Source organism: Mobula hypostoma, chromosome 7 (assembly GCF_963921235.1).
Source record: "Mobula hypostoma chromosome 7, sMobHyp1.1, whole genome shotgun sequence".
NCBI classification, from domain to species: Eukaryota; Metazoa; Chordata; class Chondrichthyes; order Myliobatiformes; family Myliobatidae; genus Mobula; species Mobula hypostoma.
This window is the reverse complement of record NC_086103.1, coordinates 53,567,137-53,590,682: the sequence shown is the minus strand read 5'-3', so window position 1 is coordinate 53,590,682 and position 23,546 is coordinate 53,567,137. Positions and strand designations below refer to the sequence as shown.

Here is a 23,546-nt window from a genome sequence, read left to right as displayed (position 1 = left end):
TCCCAGTAATGTGACCACCAGGTGGCCAGAGGTTGTCCCTCCAGCATTAACGACAGTCGCAGACACGGTTCAGCAGCACCTAGGTTGCTCGATTTGGCACTCCATCTGATATTTCCACTGACCGTGGTCCCCAATTCGTATCAGACCTCTAGGCTGTAATGGGCCCAGAACCTCAGTGTTAGGATGCAGCACATCACAGCGTATCATTTGCAGTCCAATGGCTTGTGTGAGTGGTTTCACTGTTCTTTAAAGACTGCTCTGAAGGCTTCCCTGACCGAAGAGTGTTGGCATGATCATCTCCCATGGGTCCTGCTGGGGCTCAGAACAGCTCCGAAAGAGAACCTGCAGTCGTCCCTGACAGAGTTGGTATATGGTCAGCCATTATAAATGCTAGGTGATTTCTTTCCAGACGTCACGATTGCTGATCAACCCCTCATCAGTAAATTAAATTTTTTTTCAGCTATCCCTACGCCCAAGGTGGCATGGCATACAGCACTCTTGGGTTTCTTTTGACCTATATTCTGCCTTGTATGTTTTCATTTGCTATGACACACACCAACATTCCCTTAGGCCCCCTTACAATGGCCCATTCTGCACTTTCTGATGGTGAGAAAGATTTTTATCATAGACAAGAGGGGTAAACCTGAATGTATTTCAGTAGGTCACCTTACATTGGCCCACCATGATTTGGAGGATTCCACTACCATGTGGCTGCCATCACAACATGACCATGATCATGTCAACATATCTCTCGATGAGTCAGATGCACATACTGTTCTTCCACTCATAGAACACTGTACTGAAACGGGCGGCTCATCCGAGCTCTGGACAGGCTCACAATGGCGGTTTTAGTGAATTCTCGGTGGGCCTGTGTAAGGAAATGCAATTGGTAGAAATATAGATAACTCACAACCGCCGACATTGAGTTGGGATTCACTTTAAGAGACTGGTCTGATGTATTACGTGAAATTCTGTTACTGCACTTTTTTGAATTCGGTGTTTGGAGTACAGTAAATGAGTTGTTGTGGTTTTTCTTACCATAAAACACCACCATCGCTTTATTTGCAAAAACCTACACCTGTATCTTGATTTATAAAATTATTGCTATTTTTATTTTTTGTTTTTGATGTGAAAATGGCAATTCAGTATCATTGAGTTGCAAAATCCATTCTAACTTATATTTTGCACAAGCTTGGTTTTTCAAAGCATTTAACTCTTCTGCTTTTCTTTTCAACATCCTTGGGATGCTAAAGCTACTAATAATTATTATTTGAGAATACCAAAAAATTACTATTTGAACAATTTAACAAGGTAAGTTGAAAACCTTATCATTTTAATAAAATAATCACAGACATGAAGAAAATTATGGAAATGAATTTTCTTATTCCATCAATTTTTAATTTAAATTTTTATTAGATATTGATGTTTTTTGAAAAATACTAACCAAAAAGTGTCAGAATTTAGAATTTTTCACATCAAGCACACACACAAACAACAACATGCAACACAAGTAAGCAAAGTCAGGCAGTCAAAACAACTGACAGGCACAATGGCAAAAGCAAAATGTTTTGACTAGACAGCATTGGCATTCAGCAGGCTTGCATTTTAGTAACAATGAGCTACCGACTTCCATTCTGTATTTTTTGTTACAATTTGTAACATGTTGTAACTTGAAACTCCGAAACATTTCAAAGCTTCATCGTATTTATATTGTCAAAGTAAAAGTTGTGGTTCATTTATTATTTACAAAATTTATGGATTATATTCATTAAAACAATTACAGGGTGTTTAACAATTAACATAGATTTCAAAATTATATTTGCATAATTTCAAAATTATATCAACATTATACAAAAGAAAATTCTATCTGTGCAGTGACAAAGGCTACGTGCACAGGAGCATTTCAGTTACCGTGCAGCCATGTACGTGCACAGCTTAGAGAGGACAGTGGAGCTGGGAATTCTCCAAGTGTCAAATAAACCAGACCCACTGAAAATAACAACTGTTCTGCTCTCGTGCAGGCCAAAATTACAAGGAATTTATGGGATTGTCATGTTGAGGATGAATGACAACAGATATTTCTCCATTATTCCAACAGGAATATAGTATAGTAAGATCCCATCAGTTGAGAGAAGAAAGAATTGTTCCAGCATCTACTGTTGCTTTGTGACAAACAGGTACCAAGGTTCAAAGTAATAAGAGATTTTTGTTTTCTAATAGTTACACTGAGATTTCCATCAGAAGAGTATAGAAATGAGAAGTGTTTATACTCATTGCTTTTTATCTTTGTTTTTCTACAGGATCGAAGGAAACTGGCCTAATATAAGGCCACTGACATTAGGGACTTCATTTAATGTTCACACACATTTTCATTCAGCTACTCACTCATACTCATAATCCCAGAAAGCAAACACTCAAGGGTGTGAGTGTCAGTAGAGTGGGGGGGGGTGGGGAGGAAAAAGAAGGCAGAATTGCAATCGTACACGAGAAGCAGAGTACAAGTGGTGTTCACGGGGATTTCAGATGAAAAGATGAAGGAACTGAAGAAGGACGTTTCTGAGGAGAAAAAGATGCTATCTGCTAGCTGGAAAACACCTAAACAAGGACACAATGACATTAGGGTCCAAGAATTGAACAACAAACTGGTACTGAGACTCTGTAAAGCCTCTCTGGGAAGTGAAGATCACCTGGCATGAGGCAGAGTCCAGTGCCCTCTTGTGGCAGTTCATGTGAGTGGCAAATGAATACATCTCAACATTTGCCCTATAGAATGTAATGCCTGTTGTGCCACCCTTGATCTTTTCATTGGTATGATGTACAGGCCTTTGATAATGGAAGGGAGAGAATGGGGAAAATCGGGATTCTGTATTCTTCAAGCACTTTTGTGAAGATCTTTTCAAACATTAAAGGCAGTTTATTCCTGAGACTGTGGGATATTAGGAAGTGTGTCTTTTTTTTTGTATTCTCGTAGCAACCAATATACTGAACACACTTTGAGCCAGGAATTTGTGAGAGCATTTGTGAAATCTGAATTTCTGTAGGACAATAGCAATGGTATGTCTGCTCTCTGATGGATTTGTTTGAAGAAAATTGTTATACCAATATTTAGGAGATTTCAAGACATGAAACAGATATTCACAGCATTCAATGGCACTGAAATGAGGGTCACATACTCAAGCACTTCACGATAAAAAGGTAGATGACAATGTTTCCGACCTCCAGGCACTGAGCAGAAGATTAAAATTCAACTAAAAAGATTTGAAAACCAATAAGGACAGTTGGTTTAAATTAACATCCCACTTTCAAAGCTATAATTTGATTGTCCTGGTCAGAAGTAGTTTAGTGATTCTGATATTTTTCTTTGACATCATATGAGCTGAATGTGCTGGCACCAACTGCCACTTCATTGAAAAGGAGAATCTGCAGCACCTTGGGCCAATGAGATTAGATCTCTGCACCTGCCTCAGGTAGGTAGGGTGATTAAGGTCATTTCCAGGTGCAGTGATACAGCCAATGAGTTTCAATCCAATGTTGTTAGATTCAGTTTTAGCTCTGAAACATTTTGTAATTAAAAAAACCATGCTGGATTTACCTGCTTCATTCACAGAAGTTAATTCCAGCTATTTTTGAAAGTTAGAATGAGAAATTTCACGAAAGCTATTTGGTTCAATACTTTGAAATGTAAACCAGTATTATGGCATTCTAACTGAGGAACATTAATTTTCTTAAATACTGAAGAAAATAATAATACACATTGAGACACATGGGATCTTCATGCGCGTATGTTGGTTGTCACAATCCCTACTTTACAAAGAAGTTCAAATTCACTATTAACTGTAAAAGTAAATGAAATAATTGATAGACACAATCCTTCCTCCTGCGCTACTTCAGAGACTAAGTTTTATGTAAAATTTGTTTAAAATAATTCAATCAAAACAATGTCAGTTGTAGCCTGGAGTTTCAGATGTGCTTTATTTTTTTTAAATCTCTAGTCAACTAGATAACGCCCATAGCCACACCCTCACCTATCCATTCTTGCAAAGTGCATCAACCACTTCATATCATATTCCTCATGACTCCTTAATTTTGTTTTCTCTTGGCACGTGGCCAAGTGGTTAAGGCATTCGTCTAGTGATCTGAAGGTCGCTAGTTTGAGCCTCAGCTGTGGCAGCGTGTTTGTGTCCTTGACCAAGGCACTTAACCACACATTGCTCTAGTGTCTCTGCGAGGAGTGGCGCCCCACAGACTTTCAATCTGCGCCCTGTAAGGCATGAAAATGCCTGACGCAGGCCTCTGAGCATGGTCTGAGTTGACATTCCCTCTCCCAAATAGTTAATAAAATTATTCCCTCACCATTTATCTCTTCGCAGTTGGTGGAAGCTTACAGCAACCAAATGGTGACTGCAATTCAAAAAGCAATTATTGGCTGCAAATCACCCTGGCAGTTTTCCACAAATATTTTAAGCACTCAGAAGTAATATCCATATTGCATTTATATAGCAGTTTAATTTTGTAAAACATCCTAAAGGATGGCACAGGAACATAATTAGAAAACACAAGGACAAAAATTTAGAAAGATAAAGGCAATTAAAAAAATACAAATGTGTTGATATAGTACATTTTTGCAACCTCAGCTCACATGAAAATTCTTTATAACCAATAAAGAAACCCTAATGCTTATTGAGGTGCAATTATTGTTGCAGTATAGGAACACTAAGATTAGTTTGGATGGTGTAAACTCCCAGAAGAACTTTGTGGTAATGACCAAGCAATCTATTTTAGTTCTATTGCTGCTAATTCAGGAATAAACATATTCCAGGACACTGGAGATATTTCCCTTCCTCTTCATTGTAGTGCCATCTTTAAAGATCTGTCAGAGCTTCAGTAAAGTATCATCCAAAAAAATGACTTCTCTGATTAAGCAGTACTCCCTATTATACTGAAGTTTCAGAACAGATTTTTGTGTTTGGTTCTTGACTGGGAGTAGAACAACAGAAGTCTGACTCAGAAACAAACTATAAGTTGACTGAAATATAGATGGCATTGCGAACCGTTTTAATGAATATATTGAGCTCTGGTATTTGTATGTGTGCATGTGAAAGAGAGGAAGGTGAGAAGAGATGGACAGGGAGAGAGATGGGAGATAGAGAGACAGAGAGGGAGCGAGAATCAACATCAGTAAAAATGAAGAAAATGGACTTTTTGTTCTAAAGCACCAGAAACATGAAGGCACAGCTACTACAAGTGAAGGGCAGGAAATGAGGGATGCACAAGAAACAGAAACAAATTGGAAAAAAGCTTGCTCTAGTGAAAGAATTTAGAGAATAAGAATGGGGGAAACAAAACAAAAATCTTCACGAGAGTTACATATTTATGCTATGTCAAGAAGAATCCTTGACCTCTTAAAAAATTTTGGATGGTATATTGGCTGTAAAAACACCAGTAAAAATGTAATTGCATCTTTCATTAGAGGAATCGGATTAATGTTGCTTGAAATTGATGTGTTTTTATTTCTAGTATTAGAATGGAAGATGTTATAAGCGCATTTCACTTGAGCAATAACTACAATTAAAATTTCATGTTGTTTCACCTTAATACATAACTATAATCACAGTTTATATAAGGTTTATTTTTATTGACATATGTGGTGAAATTAGTGTTTTGTGGCAGCAGTGCAGTGGAATACATCAAATATTCTATAAATCGCAACGTGAAATAGGGTGCCACAGTAGCGTAGTGGTTAGCACAACCCTGTTACAGCTCGGGACGTTCTGGAGTTTGGAGTTCAATTCCAGCACCATCTGTAAGGACTTTGTACGGTCTCCACATGACCGCATGAGTTTCCTTCGGGTGCTCTGGTTTCTTCCCACAGTCCAAAGATGTACCAGTTGGTAGATCAATTGGTTATTGTAAATTAACTATATTAGTGTTAAATGGGTAGATCACAGCTCATTGGACTGGAAGAGAGATTCCATGCTGTATCTCTAAATAATTAAATACATAAAATATAAAATAAAAAAGTGGTGTAAAAAGAGAGCAAAAATAGTAAGGTAGTGTTCATGGTTTCATGGACCTCTTAGGAATCTGATGGCGAAGGGAACTTACGGCGGAGTTTTCACTGATTCTTTTATAACATGCTATTGCCGCAGTAAAAGTAAATCTTTATTCAGATTTTTCTGTAAGGCATTGTCATTGGTAAAAAGTCTGCTGTAAAATCTTAGTAGTAATTATTAACATGCATGGTACACCAACCTGCTAAGACACAAAGAAGTTAACAAGACATTTATAGTTTGCTGTGATTGAGAAAGCCTTGATATTTACTTATCCTCAAATTGAAAGCCAGTTACTGCTGCTTTAAAAGTGTCTTTGGATCAATGGAAACTAAAAGATTAAGTCAGCAAGAGAGATATAGGAGATACTAATGGTGAATATAGATTTTTTCAGCCAATAATCACAACTTAACAAAATAATAAGTTATTTACTTCTGGGAGGAGAGTTGTTTCCTAATCTATTAATGATGATACATATTCTGGAAATTTACTATAAATTATGCACTTTCAAATTGATATTTTATTATTAAGAAAAATAGAATAACTTTCCTAGGCAATTAGAATTTGAACATAAAACATAGATATATAATACAGGTACAGACTCTTTGGCCCGTAAAGTCATGCCAAATTAATTAATTTAGTAATCAAATGACCTTCTGCCCATACAATGTCTATATCCATCCATTTTCTGCACATTCATACACCTATCGAAGGGCCTCTTGAACACCCCTATCATATTTGTATCCACCACCCCTGACAGTGCATTTCCGGGCACCTACCACTCTCCCTGTAAAATAAAAAATTGACCTGCACATCCCCTTTGAACTTGCCCCCTCTGAACCAAAATACATGGCCTCTTACATTAGACATTTCAACACTGGGGAAAAGATACTGGCTGTCCACTATATCTATGCCTTTCATAATCTTATAAACCTCTTTTAGATTTCACAAGCCCCCACCACTCCACAGTAAATAACACATTTGTCCAACTTCTCCTTATAGCACGTGTCCTCTAATCCAGACAGCATCCAGGTAAACCTCTTCTGCACCCTCTCCAAACCCTTGACTTCCTTCATTTAATAGGTCAACCAGAAATGAAAGATATACTCTGGATGCAGCCTAAATAGTGTTCTATAAAGCTGAAACATAACTTGCTAATTCTTAAATTCAGTTCTTCAACAAATAAAAGCAAGCATGTCAAATGCCACCTTAATCGCCCTATTAACCCTACTTTCAGAGCACTATGGATATGGACGTCAGAACCGCTCTGCACATCAATACTGTGAAGTGATTTGCCTTTAATCGTGTACTGGCCTTTACATTTGAGCTTCCAAAGTGCAACACTCCACATTTGGCCTGGGTAAACTTTCCTGCCTTATCCCTGAGTGGTTCCATCTGTGCTCTAGTTATTCCCTTGCTTTCGACGTATGTGTAGAATGCCTTGGGATTCTCTTTAATTCTATTTTCCAGGGACTCTTTGCATGGCCCCTTCTGGCTTTGCTAAATCCCTCCTGAATTCTCTTCTGGGTTCTTTATAATTCCCAAGTGCTCAGTTTGATTTTAGCTTCCTAAAACTTTCAACTATCTGGTTTTCTTTTCTTTACTAAATTCACCACCTCTCTCGACATCCAATGTTCCCTAGTTGCCATCCTTGTCCTCTCTTTGTATAGGAAGGTACCTGTCCTGAACTCCGCAGTTGGTGTTTAGACACTCTCCACATGTGAGACGTGGACTTGTTCAAAATCAGCTGGTTCCAAGTAACTACCATAGAGTCCATGTACTTTCTTATAACTTCCCCTGCTCTGATGTAATACTCTCCTGCAAGGACTATACTTACCCTTACCATTGGGCTATCTAAAGACGTAAGGAGTTGTGGTCATTGTTCCCTAACTGTTCTCCAGCTGAAAGGTCCGTTTACCCGGCCAGGCTTATCACCCAACACCAGGTCCAGTATAGCCCCTCCTTTTGTTGAACCATCTACGTATTGATTTAAGAAACCCTCCTGTATGCACCTAGCAAATTCTTGCCCATCTAAATCTCTTGTGCTTAGAAGGTCCCAGTCTACATTAGCGAAGTTGAAGTCAACCACTACAACAATCCTATTGTTTTTACTCCCTTCCTTAATCTGCTTGAATATCTGTGCCTCAATGTCCCAATAGCTCTTGGGGGTGTCTGTAGTACAATCCAATCAGACCTTCCTTGTTTTTAGGTTCTACCTATATAGACTTAGTGGCTAAGGCCTCCATGCCTCCATTATGGTCCCCTGGAAATTACTGTGAAATTGTCCCTGATTACAAGTGTAAGTCCTCTCACTCTTCCCTTCCTTCTCTACCTTTTCTAAAATATCAAAATGCCAGAACATTAACTGTCAATTTCCATCTCTCTCTCAACCTCATGGTCCGTATACTGATCCAGTCTCTAAGCTTTTCATCCTTACCCATAATATTCATAGCATTAAACTAAATACACTTCAACCCATCTGTCTTATTGTGTCAGCTACTTAGCTCCAGCTTGTTCTTACTGGTTATGCCATATACCTTCCTCTAAATCCCTTCACTTTTTGACAGTACTCTGGCACCCAACCCTCTGCCAAACTAGTTTAAACCCTCCCGAGTAGCACCCGCCCCTCTCGTATAGGTCACCCCTGTCCCAAAGGAGGTTCCAATGACCCAAGGACCTGAAACCCTGCCACCTGCACCACTTCCCAGCCACACATTCACCTCTTCTATCTTTCTATTCTTGTCCTAACTAATGTAGTGTACGAGAAGTAATCGAAAGATGACTACCTTTGAAGTGGTCCGGCCTTTCTGCCACTTTCCTAACTCCTTATACTTATTGCACAAACCTCTTCCACTTTTCTATTGATATAATTGGCATCAATGTGCACTATAACCTCTGGCTGCTGCTCTTCCCGCCTGAGAATATTCTTCAGTCACTTTAAGAGACCTTCGACTCTGGTTCCTGGGAGGCAACCCTCTCACAGCCATATAATCTCCTGTCTATTCTCCTAACTATTGAGTCTTCTATCACTATTACTTTGCTTTGTGTATCTTTCCCTGCTGAACCACAGAACCAGCTACAGTAGTACCAACCTGACTGCTGTTGCAATGTCCTGATATGCCACCCTCAGCATCCAGATGTTGCTGAGAGGAATGGTTTTGACGGGATCCTGTACTGTCTGTCTTGTCCTCTTACCTCTCCTGGTAATCACCCAACTATCTACAGCTTGTACCTTACATGTGACTACTTCACTAAAACTTTTAACTAAGGTGCTCTAAGCATCCTGGATGATTCTAAGTGTGTCCAACTCCACCTCAAAGATTCATACACTTATTACTAAAGTATGTATGTGGTATACAACCCCAAGATTTGTTTTCCCACAGTCAGCCACAAAGCAAAGAAAACCATGGAACCCATTCAAAGAAAAGCATCAACCCTGCTTTCCCCTTGTGCAAAAACAAACACATCATGAAAAGGCAAAAAAAAAATGAGTGAAAACCTCAGAACATAAATCAGACAGCCTGACCTGCTGAGCTCCTCCAGCACTTTGTGTGTACTGCTCCAGATTTCCAACATCTGCAGTACCTCTTGTGTCTACAATCTAGCACTGTCATTCATTGTCTGTAGGCTGCCCCGATCAAATTTGCCCAAACTAGCAACAAAAAAAAGGAGCAAATAGAAACACTTCATGATGTGAACTACAGAGTCCAGTCCACAAACCACATCAACTAAACCTTGTCCAATATCCAGGACTCTGGCACCATCCTCCGACAGCATCGAGGGAGAGAGAGACCATTCGATTGCAGGGACCTTCCTCCAGGATCGGCGAGTGAGAGGAGAGACGGCTATTACAAGCAGATACCTTCCTCTGACAGCATCGAGGGAGAGGCTGGTCGATGATGCTGGACATCCGCTCACCTTCCCCTCTTGCCTTGATGATTTCAATCTTCCACAATGCCTTAGTCAGTGAGGTCAGTTCGGAATGGAGTCAACCATGGACTCGCACCCCTGGCTTCTTGGCCTCGAGGCTGCATGCTTCACTCGAAACCTCACCGAACAACCTCAGAGATAGCAAAGCGCCAGGCTGCTCAATTAGCCTGAAGTCACAGCACCAAAATGTAAATTACAGGCTCCAATAGTAGCAGAAATGCATCTGAAAGAAAAAGAGGATGGAAAAGAAGTGAAAGAAATAGCTTTGCCAACCGTCTGGAAGATGTCGCCTTAGGTCATGTTGTTTGCTGGCGCCATCTTCTTCTGGAACTCAGTCAGGAGCTGCTCCTATAGAGGTACAACCTATATGGGTATAATCTTCAGGAACACTGGCAGTCTCCCTGATCTCCCACACCCTGCAGGAGGAGCATACCATTGCCCTAAGTGACATTCCATCTTTTCTAATAGGAAAAATAATGCTAAGGAAAACCTTATCTGCCCCTACCTGCTCAGCCTCCTTTCACTGAAGCCTCCTAAGCCAAAGCCTCAGAACTTATACTCAACCACAGCTCAAAGACGACCACGTAAAAGTGAGTGATTTCCACTTGAAACATAATGGAAAGAGAGAGCGTACATCCTCTCTCCATCTCTTCCTCTCTGCCCTGACAAAAAGATGCTTGTATCATTTTGCCATTGATCTTCTGCTTACGAAGGGCTCAGCTTTCAGGTAAGCAGAGGGTCTACTGTGCTCAAAACATCTGAAAAGCAGCCTGCATAGTTTAAAGGAGAGTTTTGTTTCTTGAATGTTACATTGATGTCATTAGATATAACAATTATGTATCTGGAAGTTGCAGCTTTAGTCAGTCATTGAGAATCATGAATTAGAACTTTAGCCAGCAAAGATAGTGAGTTAAAGGTTTTATAATAGAGTGATTCACTCAATATTTCTGAAAGGTGCATCTATATGTATGTCAAAAATCTTGCACAAAAATGCAATCCTGAGTCCAAACTGTACTACAGGGTAAGAGCTACAATCATCAAATCAAAGTGTTTGCTGTGCCCAAGCAATGGCTCTGTTTCTCAGGCAGCATGCCATGTAGTTACAGCCGCACATAAGAGATGCGGGGGTAGTTTCTTTCTACTTGTGTGAGACTCTGGCATTTGATGTGCTGCAGTCAACCTGATGTTGCTGGATCACTCATGCAGGAGGTTGCATTAGTAACAGCCACAAACCATGACAAAATGGCTCCGCTATTAGCAAATACAAATCAACGTCATTGTTATAATTGCAACTGCTTGGCTCTGATGTTGTTATAAATGATGGAAGTGGATCAATTGGAGAAATCAGAAGACAGCCACATTCTGATGATTTTAATTGGGACTTTAGCACAGATGCTGCAGTTGGCCTCATTGCTCTGTGGGTTGCAGAATCAAAAATCAGCCAGAATTAATTTCAAAGCTGAACCACTGCTCAAGGGCAAGTGTGTGGAAAGCACTTGAAGACAGGTAATGCTAAACTGCCAAGCATCCGCATAGGTAATTGAAAATTTGCAGGAGAGTAGGAGGAAAGAAGTTCTTGATGTTTCTGGGAAGTGAACTGAATAACTTATTTACATTTCCACTTTTACTTTGAAATGCCTTTGTACTCCTGGAGTGACAATAGTAACCCCGCATTAAAAGTCACAAAGTGCTTCCAGATTTGTTTCTTTTAAGGTTTGACGTCACTTCACAACAAAAAAAGGCATTCATTGTTTTCATAATTGTAATAATTAGAACCTTTACAAATTTATATTGTGTTTTGGAGAATAATAATCAGATCATGTCAAAATGCATCATTCTGTATGTAGCAGATGTATAAGCTGATGATTTACAACTTCTATTTGTGAATAATTTAAACATAATGCCTTTATCATGCATTGCGAATAAATTAATTCAAATACAAATAGCTTTGTATTTATAAATTAGGTCAGAATAAAACAATAATGACAAAATACCAAAACCTTTTATAATTTTTCTGAATTATTGACAGGAAAACAAGATTAGGTAACTTTTTTTTCATTTAAACTGTATTTATTATACTCACAAATACTGTGCAAACGTTAAAAGTACTTGTGACATATAATGGGCAGTGCTAATGTAATATACAGTTTTATACATTCTTCACATTACATGAAGTATGTAAAATCACATTAAGCATGTCCAGAAAGTTGGAACCTGATAAGTTAAGTACAATTTACTATTACATGATAAAATGAGAAAGGAAGTTTTGTGTAGAGCACATTTTGTCATGGTCCGGTCCGTGAAGTCCGCGTTCCGGTTCACAGTCTGGTCTGGTCTTCTGGTTGTTCCTTGTTTCAGTTGGGCTTAATCATAGGCACCTGATGCTCGTCTTGAGGCTGGGAATATAAGTGGCCCTGGGGTCAAGTGTGGGTGCTGGTTTGTCTTATCAGTATCCCCTTGGAGCAACCCGCTGGTAGAAGGCTAGAGCAGACATTCATGATCTCTAGGCTTAGTTGGACGACTACCGCTTCATGGAGCCTTGTTGTCTCTAGTCGGAGCAGTCATCGTGGTATGGATTCGGCCATTTCCGGGGCCAGCTGAGTGGCCATCTGTCACTGTGAGCTATATATGGATTCAGCTGTTTCCATAGCCAGCCAAGCTTGCTGGCCGCTCCGAGACTCAGAGCCACCCTGGATTGAGCTCCCGTCTTGTCCTTGCCTCTGTGGGGTAAGTCAGGCCGTCCTTGCCGTTACCCTGCGGTTGAATCTGTCCCTTCCTGTCCTCGCCTCCGTTGGGTAAGTCAGGCCGTCTTTGCCGTAACCCTGAGGAAGGACTGTTCTCTTCCCCTCCCCATCTGAATCCCTGACAGGTTCCTCGGCAGTTTACCTTGACGGTCATCCCATCCCAGCATCCAAGGAAGGGGCCTGGCCCTGCGAAAGCATCCCGGCCCTGTGTCCTAGGAAGGGTGCCGGCCCTGTGCTGTAAGAAGGAGTTCCTCGTCCTGCCCAGTCTTTGGCTCGGAGTCCATACCCAAACCTCGAAGAACCCAAGACTCGCCTGGTCCTGTAGCCAAGCCTCGAAGAACCCAAGCCTCGCCTGGTCCTGTAGCCAAGCCTCGAAGAACCCAAGCCTCGCCTGGTCCTGTAGCCAAGCCTTGAAGAACCCAAGCCTCGCCTGGTCCTGTAGCCAAGCCTCGAAGAACCCAAGCCATTTCCAGTCCTGTAGCCACGTCATGTCCTCGTCTAGTTCCGGGGTCCAAGCCCCAGTCAAGACCCAGGTTCTAGGTCCTTGACCAGTCTCTGGCTCAGAGGTCCAAACCCAGGCTTCTAGTTCCCAGTTCCTTGTCCGGGTCCCACTTTCCTAGCCAAGGTCCTAGCCCAAGTCTGTGTTCCTGTCCCAGCTCCTAGTCTGTGTCCAGTCCCATCCCTAACTCTAGTCCCGCCCAGTTCCCAGTACTTCAGTGTCTGCGTCTTGCATTTCAGTCTGCCATCAACGCCCACCTTATGACACATTTGGGGTTATATAACATTGCTGCTTTAAGAAAATGTCAATCCAAGAGGTGCTCTTTAACAGTATAGTTGCTCCTTTTCAAATTATGGAGATATGGATATTCATGTAGTCTGAGAGGACTGCTTATGCTTTGGTTATCTGATTTTATTTACTGTACTTCTTGCCACAATGAGCCAGCAGTGTAATCTATCACTATTAATTCTGGGCAGCTTTATATTCTCTGCCTCATACTGTATATTGAAAAATGCATCCTTTAAAAGGTGCAGGTATTTTGGCTTTTGTATTTGTTTTTTTTTTGTATGTATCTCTTAAACAACTTTCTTGAAGCCCTGTAGACCCTCTGGTGAAAGTTACTCTCAATCTCTGGTGCATAGGGAGTTCTAAGATTTCAATCCAGTAACAGTGAATATGATAGGAAAGTGTGTGGCTTGGAGCAGAATCAATAGATGATAGGTCTTATGCTCTATGCAACAATTATTTTCCTAGCTTTTCTATTCACCTTCAGTATTTGTTTTAAATTGATTAATGACACCCAGTCCAAGGAAGGAATAATCTGGTGAAGCAGAAATGACTCATTATGGCTCCTGGACTTTGTAAATGTTATCTGTGTATGTACCATTCTAGATCAATGTAATATTGCCTGCATTATATTACAGCAATGATTACGTCACATTGTACTGCAGACCAAGAATAAAATACTGCAGATGCTGGAAAGATGAAATAAAAATGGAAGCTGGTCTAGATGCTTGACAGGTCATGTAGCATCTGTGGAGAGAGAATCAAAGATGTTTCAGATTAAAGATATTTCTACAGCAATTGGAAAAATTAGAATGAAACAATTTCAAGAGTGCTGTGAAAGGAGGAAGGGCAATTAAACAAAAGGGATGGGGGTGTTCTCAGAGAATGTAGAGAACAGAAGGGTCTGAAAAGCACAAATGGTGGTGATACAGGCTGGAGGTGATTCATAGAATCATAGAGCAATACAACACAGATACAGGCTCTACAGCCAGAGTCCATGCACCTACCCAGTTAGTCCCAATTTCCTGTGCTTGACCCATATCACACCGAACCTCTATGTACCTTTCCAAGTGCCTCATAAATGTTATTATTCTACATGTCTCTGCCACCTCCTCTGGCAGCTCATTCCATATATTTACCACCCTCTGCATGAAAAAGTTGCCCCTTGGTTCCCTTTTAAATCTTTCCCCACTTACCTTAAATCTATGCCTCCTAGCTTTGGACTCTTCCAAACTTATCCATGTCCCTCAGCATTTTAAACATGCCTATTAGTTTGCCTCTCGCTCTCCTACATTCCACCCAAAAAAACCCAGCCTGGCCACTTCTCCCCATAACTCCGGCCCTCTAGTCCAAGAAATGTCCTCAAAAGTCTTTTTTTGAACTATTTCCATTTTAAGTACAGCTTTCCTATAACAGGATGACCAAACTTGCACACAGTATTCCATGCACCCTCACTTATACAGTTGAAACATAACGTACCAACTCCAATACATAATGTCCTGACTCATGAAGTCCAATATGCTAAATGCCTTTTTTCACTTCCCTGTCTACCTATGACATCACTTTCAAAAAAACTGCACAATTGCCTGTCTTTTATAAATATCTCTAATGCCCTATCATTCATAATATTTTCCCTATGCTGGTTTGTCTTTCCAAAATGTATCACTTCATTTCTATCCATATTGAAATCCATTTGCTACTCCTTGGCCCACTTCCCTGGCTGATCAAGAACCCCTTGTAATCTACAATAACTTTCTTCACAGCAATAACCTTCACTTCACTATAAACAACTCTTCCTAACTTTGTGTTATCAGCAAACTTATTGGTGGAGCCTTGTTATTCACGTCCAAATCATTTAAATAAATAATGAATAACAGGGGGACCAACACCGAACCCTGTGCACATCCCTAGTCACCAGCTTCCATTCTGAGAAACAACCTTCAACAAACATGTATGCTTCCTACCTCTGAGCTAATTTTGAATCCACCTGACGTAGTTGTCCCTGGATTCCATGGGACCTAACCTTCTAAACCACAGTGGAGAAGGATAATGAGCACAGTAGCGTAGAAGTTAACATAACGTTATTACAGCGTCAGCGACCCAGGTTCAATTTCATCGCTGCCTGAAGGAGTTGCAACTACATGGGTTTCGACCCACACTCCAAAGATGTACAGGTCAGTAGGTTAATGGGTGTAATTGGGCAGTGTGGGTTCTTGTGTCTGAAGGGCCTGTTCCTGTGGTGTATCTCTAAATAAAAACTTAAAAGAATAAAGATAAATATGGAGGAGGTATAGACCAGAAGATGAATGAAATCTGAAGTATAAGAACTGAGAAAAATTAAAAAAAGATGAATAATGGTTTTAAAACGTTTGATTATCTGAAACTGCTGAATTCAATGTTAAGTCCTGAGGCTATGCTGTAGAACAAGTTGTATAAATCACTGTATTTAAAAAGGTACTTGATATCAGTGGACATGAAGTTAAGAACAGTCTATATGCAAAATTGGTCTTCTATATATATTTCTTCTTTTTATTTCAGTAGATGGAAGTTGGACTGAATGGAGCAAGTGGTCTACTTGTGGCGCAGAATGCACACACTGGAGAAACAGGGAATGCGCTGATCCAGCACCAAGAAACGGAGGAAAGGAATGTGATGGAATTATCCTGGAGTCAGAAAATTGCACAAGTGGTTTATGTCCTCGGAGTATGTATGACTTTAACATATGACGTCCACTTCAAAAAGTAACACTGCAAGCTAGACATATAAAGTAGAGAATCGTTCATTATCTTGCAATTAGTTTTTGATGTATTCAATGGGAAGTGTAAAGCACAATGCCTTAAATTCTATCAAAAAAAATCAGATCTAGTATTAAAAAGATAGAAATCTCCATTGAATGCAATCCTCTTTTTGTACTATTGTGTGTATAAAATATATCAGCTTTAATTAAAGATAGCCATATGCAGTAGACCCAGCTGATATATCAAAGGTATCAATTTGAAACTGTTTTACTTTTCACGAGAATGCAGCAAAACATAGTTACAAGAAATAAATTAAGCATAAATACAAAATACAGGGATATTCAGTTTAGATTGATTTTAGACTTTGGTATCTAATGAGAGTGGGGCAGATAAGTGATGAAACGGAATTATATCGTCTTTACTACTCAAGGTAAATCCTAGTTTCAAAAAGTAGAAGGCAGATGAGGGCCCTTTTAACACAGTGATTTGGAATAACTTGGAATGGATTTTGGAATTAATTTCAATAGTAACTTTCTACAGTGTATATTTGAAGATTCAATTCTGAAACAAAGTTTAATGTTCAGTGAATATTGCACAAGGTTGAAAGGAGGATTATAGAAACTAGAAAATAAACTTACAAAGGAAATAACATAAAATGTATTAAAATTCAGTTTAAGACCTAAAGACCATAAGATATAGGAGCAGAATTAGGCTATTTGGCCCATCAAGTCTGCACCACTATTTCAGCATGACTGGTTCAAGAATATCATAATTTGCTTAGGAAAAATCAGTATGATCTAATGAAAAGAAAACTATATGATGAAACATAGAAACATAGAAAACCTACAACACAATACAGGCCCTTCAGCCCACAAAGCTGTGCGGAACATGTCTTTACCCATAACCCTCTATTTTTCTAAGCTCCATGTACCTAGAGGAAGGTCTAAAGAGGTAGGGTCTCTTAAAAGACCCTATAATTTCCGCCTCCACCACCACCGCCGGCAGCCCATTCCATGCACTCACCAGTCTCTGCGTAAAAAAACTTACCCCTGCCATCTCCTCTGTACCTACCTCCAAGCACCTTAAAACTATGCCTTCTTATGCTAGCCATTTCAGCCCTGGGAAAAAGGCCTCTGACTATCCACACAATCAATGCCTCTCATCATCTTGTACACCTCTATCAGGTCACCTCTCATCCTCCATCGCTCCAAGGAGAAAAGGCCGAGTTCACTCAACCTATTCTCATAAGGCAAGCTCCCCAATCCAGGCAACATCCCTGAAAATCTCCTCTGCCACCCTTTCTATAGTTTCCACATCCTTCCTGTAGTGAGGTGACCAGAAATGAGCATAGTACTCCAAGTGGGGTCTGAGCAGGGTCCTATATAGCTGCAACATCACCTCACAACTCTTAAACTCAATCCCCGATTGATGAAGGCCAATGCACCATATGCCTTCTTAACCACAGAGTTAACCTGCGCAGCAGCTTTGAGTGTCCTATGGACTTGGAACCCAAGATCCCTCTGATCCTCCACATTGCCAAGAGTCTTACCATTAATGCTATATTCTGCCATCATATTTTACCTACCAAAATGAACCACCTCGCACTTACCTGTGTTAAACTCCATCTGCCACTTCTCAGCCCAGTCTTGCATCCCATCAATGTCCCGCTGTAACCTCTGAGAGCCCTCCACACTATCCACAATGCAATTAAATAGATGAATTAAATACATTTCTTTTAAGGTTACAACTAAAAGGGATAGTAAACCAGGGGAGGTAATAATTTTGGATTTATGAAGAGCTGTCTCACAAGATGAGGAATCAGGGACTGGAATAACATGAAAAGAATAACACAAGCACAAAAAGGTGAGAAATGAGGTGTTTTTTTTTCTAAACCTGGCAGGCTATTTAGTGGAGTGAAAACTCAGCTATCACAGTCATTCTTGTTCCAGAAATTGACGCAGGTTTTGAGCACTTAAATTGAGCTGAATTGTTATAGTTAGTCCAATTTCTTTACCCCAATCCTGATTCTCACTAATCCAAGTGAGATCTCATTTCACAGAATAGTAACTCAGACACACCCAGAGCAGATCAATGCAAAGTCCAAGATTTTTCTGTGTAGCTCCCAAGTAATACTGTGAAGTGTGTGTGTTTCTGTGTATATGGCTCTTTCAACATATTGTAACTGATTATTTTCTGCAAGGAGTTCATGGCATCCTATCTTGCAAGGATGTTCATATAAGACTTTATCTTTGAAATGACTTGCATCTCAAGGGCTGGAAGATCAAACTAATTGTGGCTTGACTCTGGAGCAGGTGTTCCCAACCCGGGGTCCATGGCCCCCTCATTTAATGGTTAAGGCTCCATGGCATAAAAAAGTTTGGGAACCACTGACCTAGAGAGAGGTAGAGTTGTACAACACAGAAATAGGCTACTTTGTCCAACTGGTCCATGCCAATTAAAGTGCCCCAACCAAGCTAATGCCATTTGTCAGTGTTCGGCCAATAAACTTCTAAACCCTTACAATCCATGTACCTGTTGACCTGTCTTTGAAAAGTTGTTATTGTACCTGCCTCAACCACTTTCACTGGCAGAATGTCCCATATACCTCCCACCCCTTAGCCCATAATCTCCTGCAGTATGTTCTTGAGCTCTAATTATTGACTATGTCCACCTGAGAAGTTCTTGGTGGTAACAGCTGCAAATATGGAAAGAACAGCTTACTGATAAACAGTAGGTAAAAGAATCAAGTGATAGGGACTTATGAGGATGGGAAATAGCATATTACTCTTTGTTTAAACTAGCAAAGTTAAAACGGTAATTTAAATTCTGATAGAAAGAAAATGTTCCTGAAGTAGCTGTTGATTTTGTAATCTGAGTTTGCACAAAGTTTCAACTTGACCATGAAACTCGTCAGCTGCTTGTTTGGTGGCTAAAGTATAGTTTTGTATTTACTGATATATTTTAATGCAGGTTAGAAGGATATGAATTGTTCACATGTGATGTTAATTTAAAGGAAAGGGGATTGTATCCTAACATTTTCCAAGTTAAGTTGCTGTCAAGTCTGGATGAATATAACTGGGGATACTTCCATTTTCTAAAGTCTTCCATGTCATGGTTAATTTGTGTGGTGAAATTCCTACATATTCCATACCACTCGAAAAGCAACATATGTTTGATATGTTGGAATGGGTAATGTGAATGTGCACCAAAAAAAGCATTATTCTGCAATCAGAAAAAATAAATAGGTGGGAAAACTGAGGTGAAGACAAGAAGCATGTTTTCTAAACCTAGGAAAATTCCTTGTATTCTTTCTGAGCCCAAGGATTACTGTAATATTTTAAATGATTACCTGAGCCTTCCAAAGCCTGAGCTATCTTTGTTTAGAGCAGTGGCTAAGTTTGTAAGTTTGCCAAAGGCTTCATCAGGGAAGGACTACAGCTGTTAAATTATGCATGCATTTATCTACGCTGGCACCCAACCCTGCCTGATTTGGGGTTATTTGCAATGAATGTGTGAATGGGAATACTTCACTTGCACATGCAGACACACACACAAGACACACCTGTGCAGATGTACATACCTGCATGAAACCACAGATTTCCACGTGCTCAATACAGCCAGAAAATCTCTCTTATTTCTGGATTCTAGTATTCATTGAATGGCTAAAGGGTTGTGAAAATATGCTCATTTTCCAAAGAGACGCTCACTCATCTAACTACCCACAAGTCAATTTAACAGCTTTGGATTTGGTATATTTTAGAATATTTAACTAAAGATGTAATTATTTAAATATCTATACTGTATCATTAAACACATTTTCAGCAGATTATATCTCACAATCTAAAGTGGTGATTAACAAATCCAGTAAAATTATTTAACGAGGAAATGAGCACAACTGATGAGGATGTTCTATCTATTGCATCATCTATCTCAGAATTTCATTATGTGAGGATGTTGAAAAAGGAGAGGAGGAAGGATAGAACATTGGATTTGCAACTATGTGAAATCTATAAAAAAGAAAATAGTTAAGTATATTCGTCAGTAGCAAAGAACCAAAAAAATTATACCACAGAGTCCATCATCAAAATACTTTGATTTATTGTATTTTAATGAATTAGAATGAGTAAAGTACAAATCTGTGAGAGGATGCTGTTAAATTGTAGAATGATACAATACACAGCAGGTGGAATTCAATATCAAGACAATTAACTAGAGGAATCCCTTGATAACAAAAAGTACTAAGTAGGTAAATCCAAACAAATAAATAATGTGATACCATATATTACAGCAAGGAATGCAATGTGTAAGAGTTGAGATGCAGTTATCAATCCTTCTAAAATATCTATAATGCCACTGTTAGCTTACTGCACAATAATTTTAGGCTTCACATGATATTGGAAAGATATTGAAGAAATAAAGAACATATGGTCTAGATTCACTAGGATGATAAGTGGTATTAAGAATTATTGCTATCAATAAACTTTGAACAAATAGAGCTATTTTCATTGGAATACATTAAATTATATTTCATAAGTCTTGATAATTATGAAGGATGGTTAGAAACAGAATGTCTGCTATGATTGATGCTTTAAGATTGAGGGGAAATGATATAAATCTAATAGATATAGGACAGATGTTTGGAGAAATTATTTTTATGCAAAGAATTCTGACATTGTAGAAATTATCAATAGGAGCATCAGTTGAGGATAGTTGAAGAATGTGGTTGAAGTAATGTGAAGTAAACATGAATAGGAACAAGGTTTCATATTAAATTAAGAACATCCTTCCTTTGTGGGAGCAGGAGTTTGTGGAGGGGCTTTACGCAATTAAAAAGGTCAAGAAGGATATTATCCCTTACTAAACTGTATGTATTCCCATGGGTTGTGAACAGTGTTGAGAAAGTAAGGAATTCTCTTAGCCATGTCTTTTATTTGTCTTCAATGTTCTCGCTCCTCTTGAGTGAGATTTTTAGATGTACCTCCAAGAATTTTGAACGGCAAAGTCAAAACCTACAATAACAGATTAAAGAAAGCTCATGGGGTCAAATCTTCATGGAAAAACAATGATATGTTAATGGTATTCAGTATTATTATGCACAAATCAGTCAATTGGTTCAAGGTATAAAGAGGTGTGTAGTGAATCTAGATTATGTTCATCAGTGTACATAATCAGTGTACAGTGTACAAGCCTGTCATTCGCCTCATCAAAGAACATATATTACCCTGAGCCATAATGTTTTTAAGTGCTTGAAACATATTATGTATTAATATTCATTAAATTGCACAGAAAATTAAGGCTTGCCCGTGGGTAATTGTGTAATTATCCTTCTAGCAATTTTATTAGAAATTTAATGCAAAATAATGTCCATAGTCACAAAATGTAACAATTTATACAGACTCATTGCTGCCTAAATAAATTATTATTAGGAATACTAACAAATTTCAAATTACATCTTTCAAACTAAATCTTTTAAACTTGCATTCTTTTTCCTGTCTCTTTCTGCACACTTTTTTCAGTTGCATTCTTCTTTCATTCTCTTTATTTCTCTGGAATAACTGCAGTTCATCTATACAGATTGTTCTTTATTTTCTTTAAATTTGTAATTTTATTTTTTTTATATATTACCATTTAGAGATTTGGCAGTGTCATGTTTTTATAGATTACAGAGGAAAATCAAATATAATTGAATATTGAGGAGTTCATGCAAGTTGCATGCAAAGTTTTTCCACAAAGTTTAAGATACTTGTACCTGATTCTGCATTCGCTTAGTGTGGCCATTCATGCAGAAGCAATATTTCACGTTGCTTGAGAAGCCAGCTTCTAAGTGATTTAAAGGGAGTATCTCTGATTAAGTTGCTGCCCTACAAAGGGAACCTAGTGCCAAATTAATATCCAATGAGGGATGTATTTACCTGACTCTCTTTTGGGGCACCTTCAACCTTGAACACCCCTGACTTACCTATCTTTAACTAAACTGCATGTCTGAAAACCAGCATGCATAGTCCAACCATCACAATCCCTTCCCCAATTCCCACAATTACTTAGCATAATGAGCTCTTTCAAACAATGAACCTCCTGTCCATTGCTCCCATCCCACTAACAGTTACTAGTCATATGCCTTAAGTGCTCATGCTATCCCTCTCGCCTAGATTCCTATATCCATTTATTGACTTGGCTCTCAGGACTCTCTCTTTAGACACTGGCTAATGTTGCAGGCATATCTTGCTTATTCAGGTATTCTGCACTGGATGATTAAATACATACTTTTAATTATGCAAGAACTCAGAATGTTTTGAGATTCACACAGTATTGACTTTGGATGCAACTATCTCATAAACAATATATTTGTTGAGTCATGGGATCTATCTAATTAATATTCATTTGGAAGTGCTGGCCAAATGCTAGGTGTAAATCTCAATAATAGCCCTACTGTTTATTAAGTTCCTAATCCTTGTTGTGCTCAACTTAAAAGAATGTAACCAACTGATGATGCATCTTCAGTTGTCCTACTTATGAAGAAATTAGTTAAGCTTAAAGGTGCAAAGTGTAGTATGAAGTTCCCACAGTTAGCAGCAGTGCTCATATATTCTTAACCGCTCAATCTTTAGCCACTGGAGAGCTTGCAACCCTTTGATGAGCCATGAAGGGGCATCCAGGTAGCCAGGCACCAGTCACAATTCTCTCCCCTACAAATGAATAACAACTCCACATAAGGCAAGAACCTCAATACAAAATTTACTGGAAACTACCACTTGATTTCCAGTAAACCTCCTCAGACAGACCTCCTTGTGTAACTAAAGCCTAAAACTAAATATCAGTCAGCCATCTTGTCAATGTATTTAGCTGTTGCAAGAGGAAAAACACTAATTCTATTTCATCTTCCAAAAAGCTTTTCAAGCCATTGATGCTTTCAATGTGTTTGAACGTGTCTGAATATTCCTGATATTAAAAAGAAACTAGTAAAAAAATTAAAACATTATCAAAAATAAAATCAACTAAAATAACTTTTAATTAAAATATTAAAACAAATAAAAGTAAACATTTGTATTACCTGATTATTCTGTTTCTTTCCAGCAGTAAGGTATATTTTTTAATGACTGGGGACAAATGGAATCCTGATGAAGGGTCTCGACCTGAAATATCTAATGTTAATTTCCTTCCACAAATGATGATTGAGCTGTTGAGTTCCTCTAGCAACTTCTGTGTTTTTTTTTAATTAGTGGTCTTACAGATCCAGAATGAGGTCTAACCAGACACAAGATCTGGAAACTGATTCTCTACCAGTAATGCTGCGGAGTTT

At 39.0% G+C, this 23,546-nt stretch overlaps 1 protein-coding gene across 6 annotated transcripts in view; it reads left to right on the top strand.

Annotated features, from left to right (window-relative positions):
- The window catches only part of unc5a (unc-5 netrin receptor A), a 613,315-nt gene that overhangs the window by 469,635 nt on the left and 120,134 nt on the right, over positions 1-23,546 (top strand). For all 6 annotated transcript variants that reach the window (XM_063053439.1, XM_063053436.1, XM_063053437.1 and 3 more), the window contains one exon: positions 16,047-16,211. In XM_063053439.1, the coding sequence (XP_062909509.1) occupies positions 16,047-16,211 (165 nt within the window). The remainder of the gene's footprint in view (positions 1-16,046; positions 16,212-23,546) is intronic.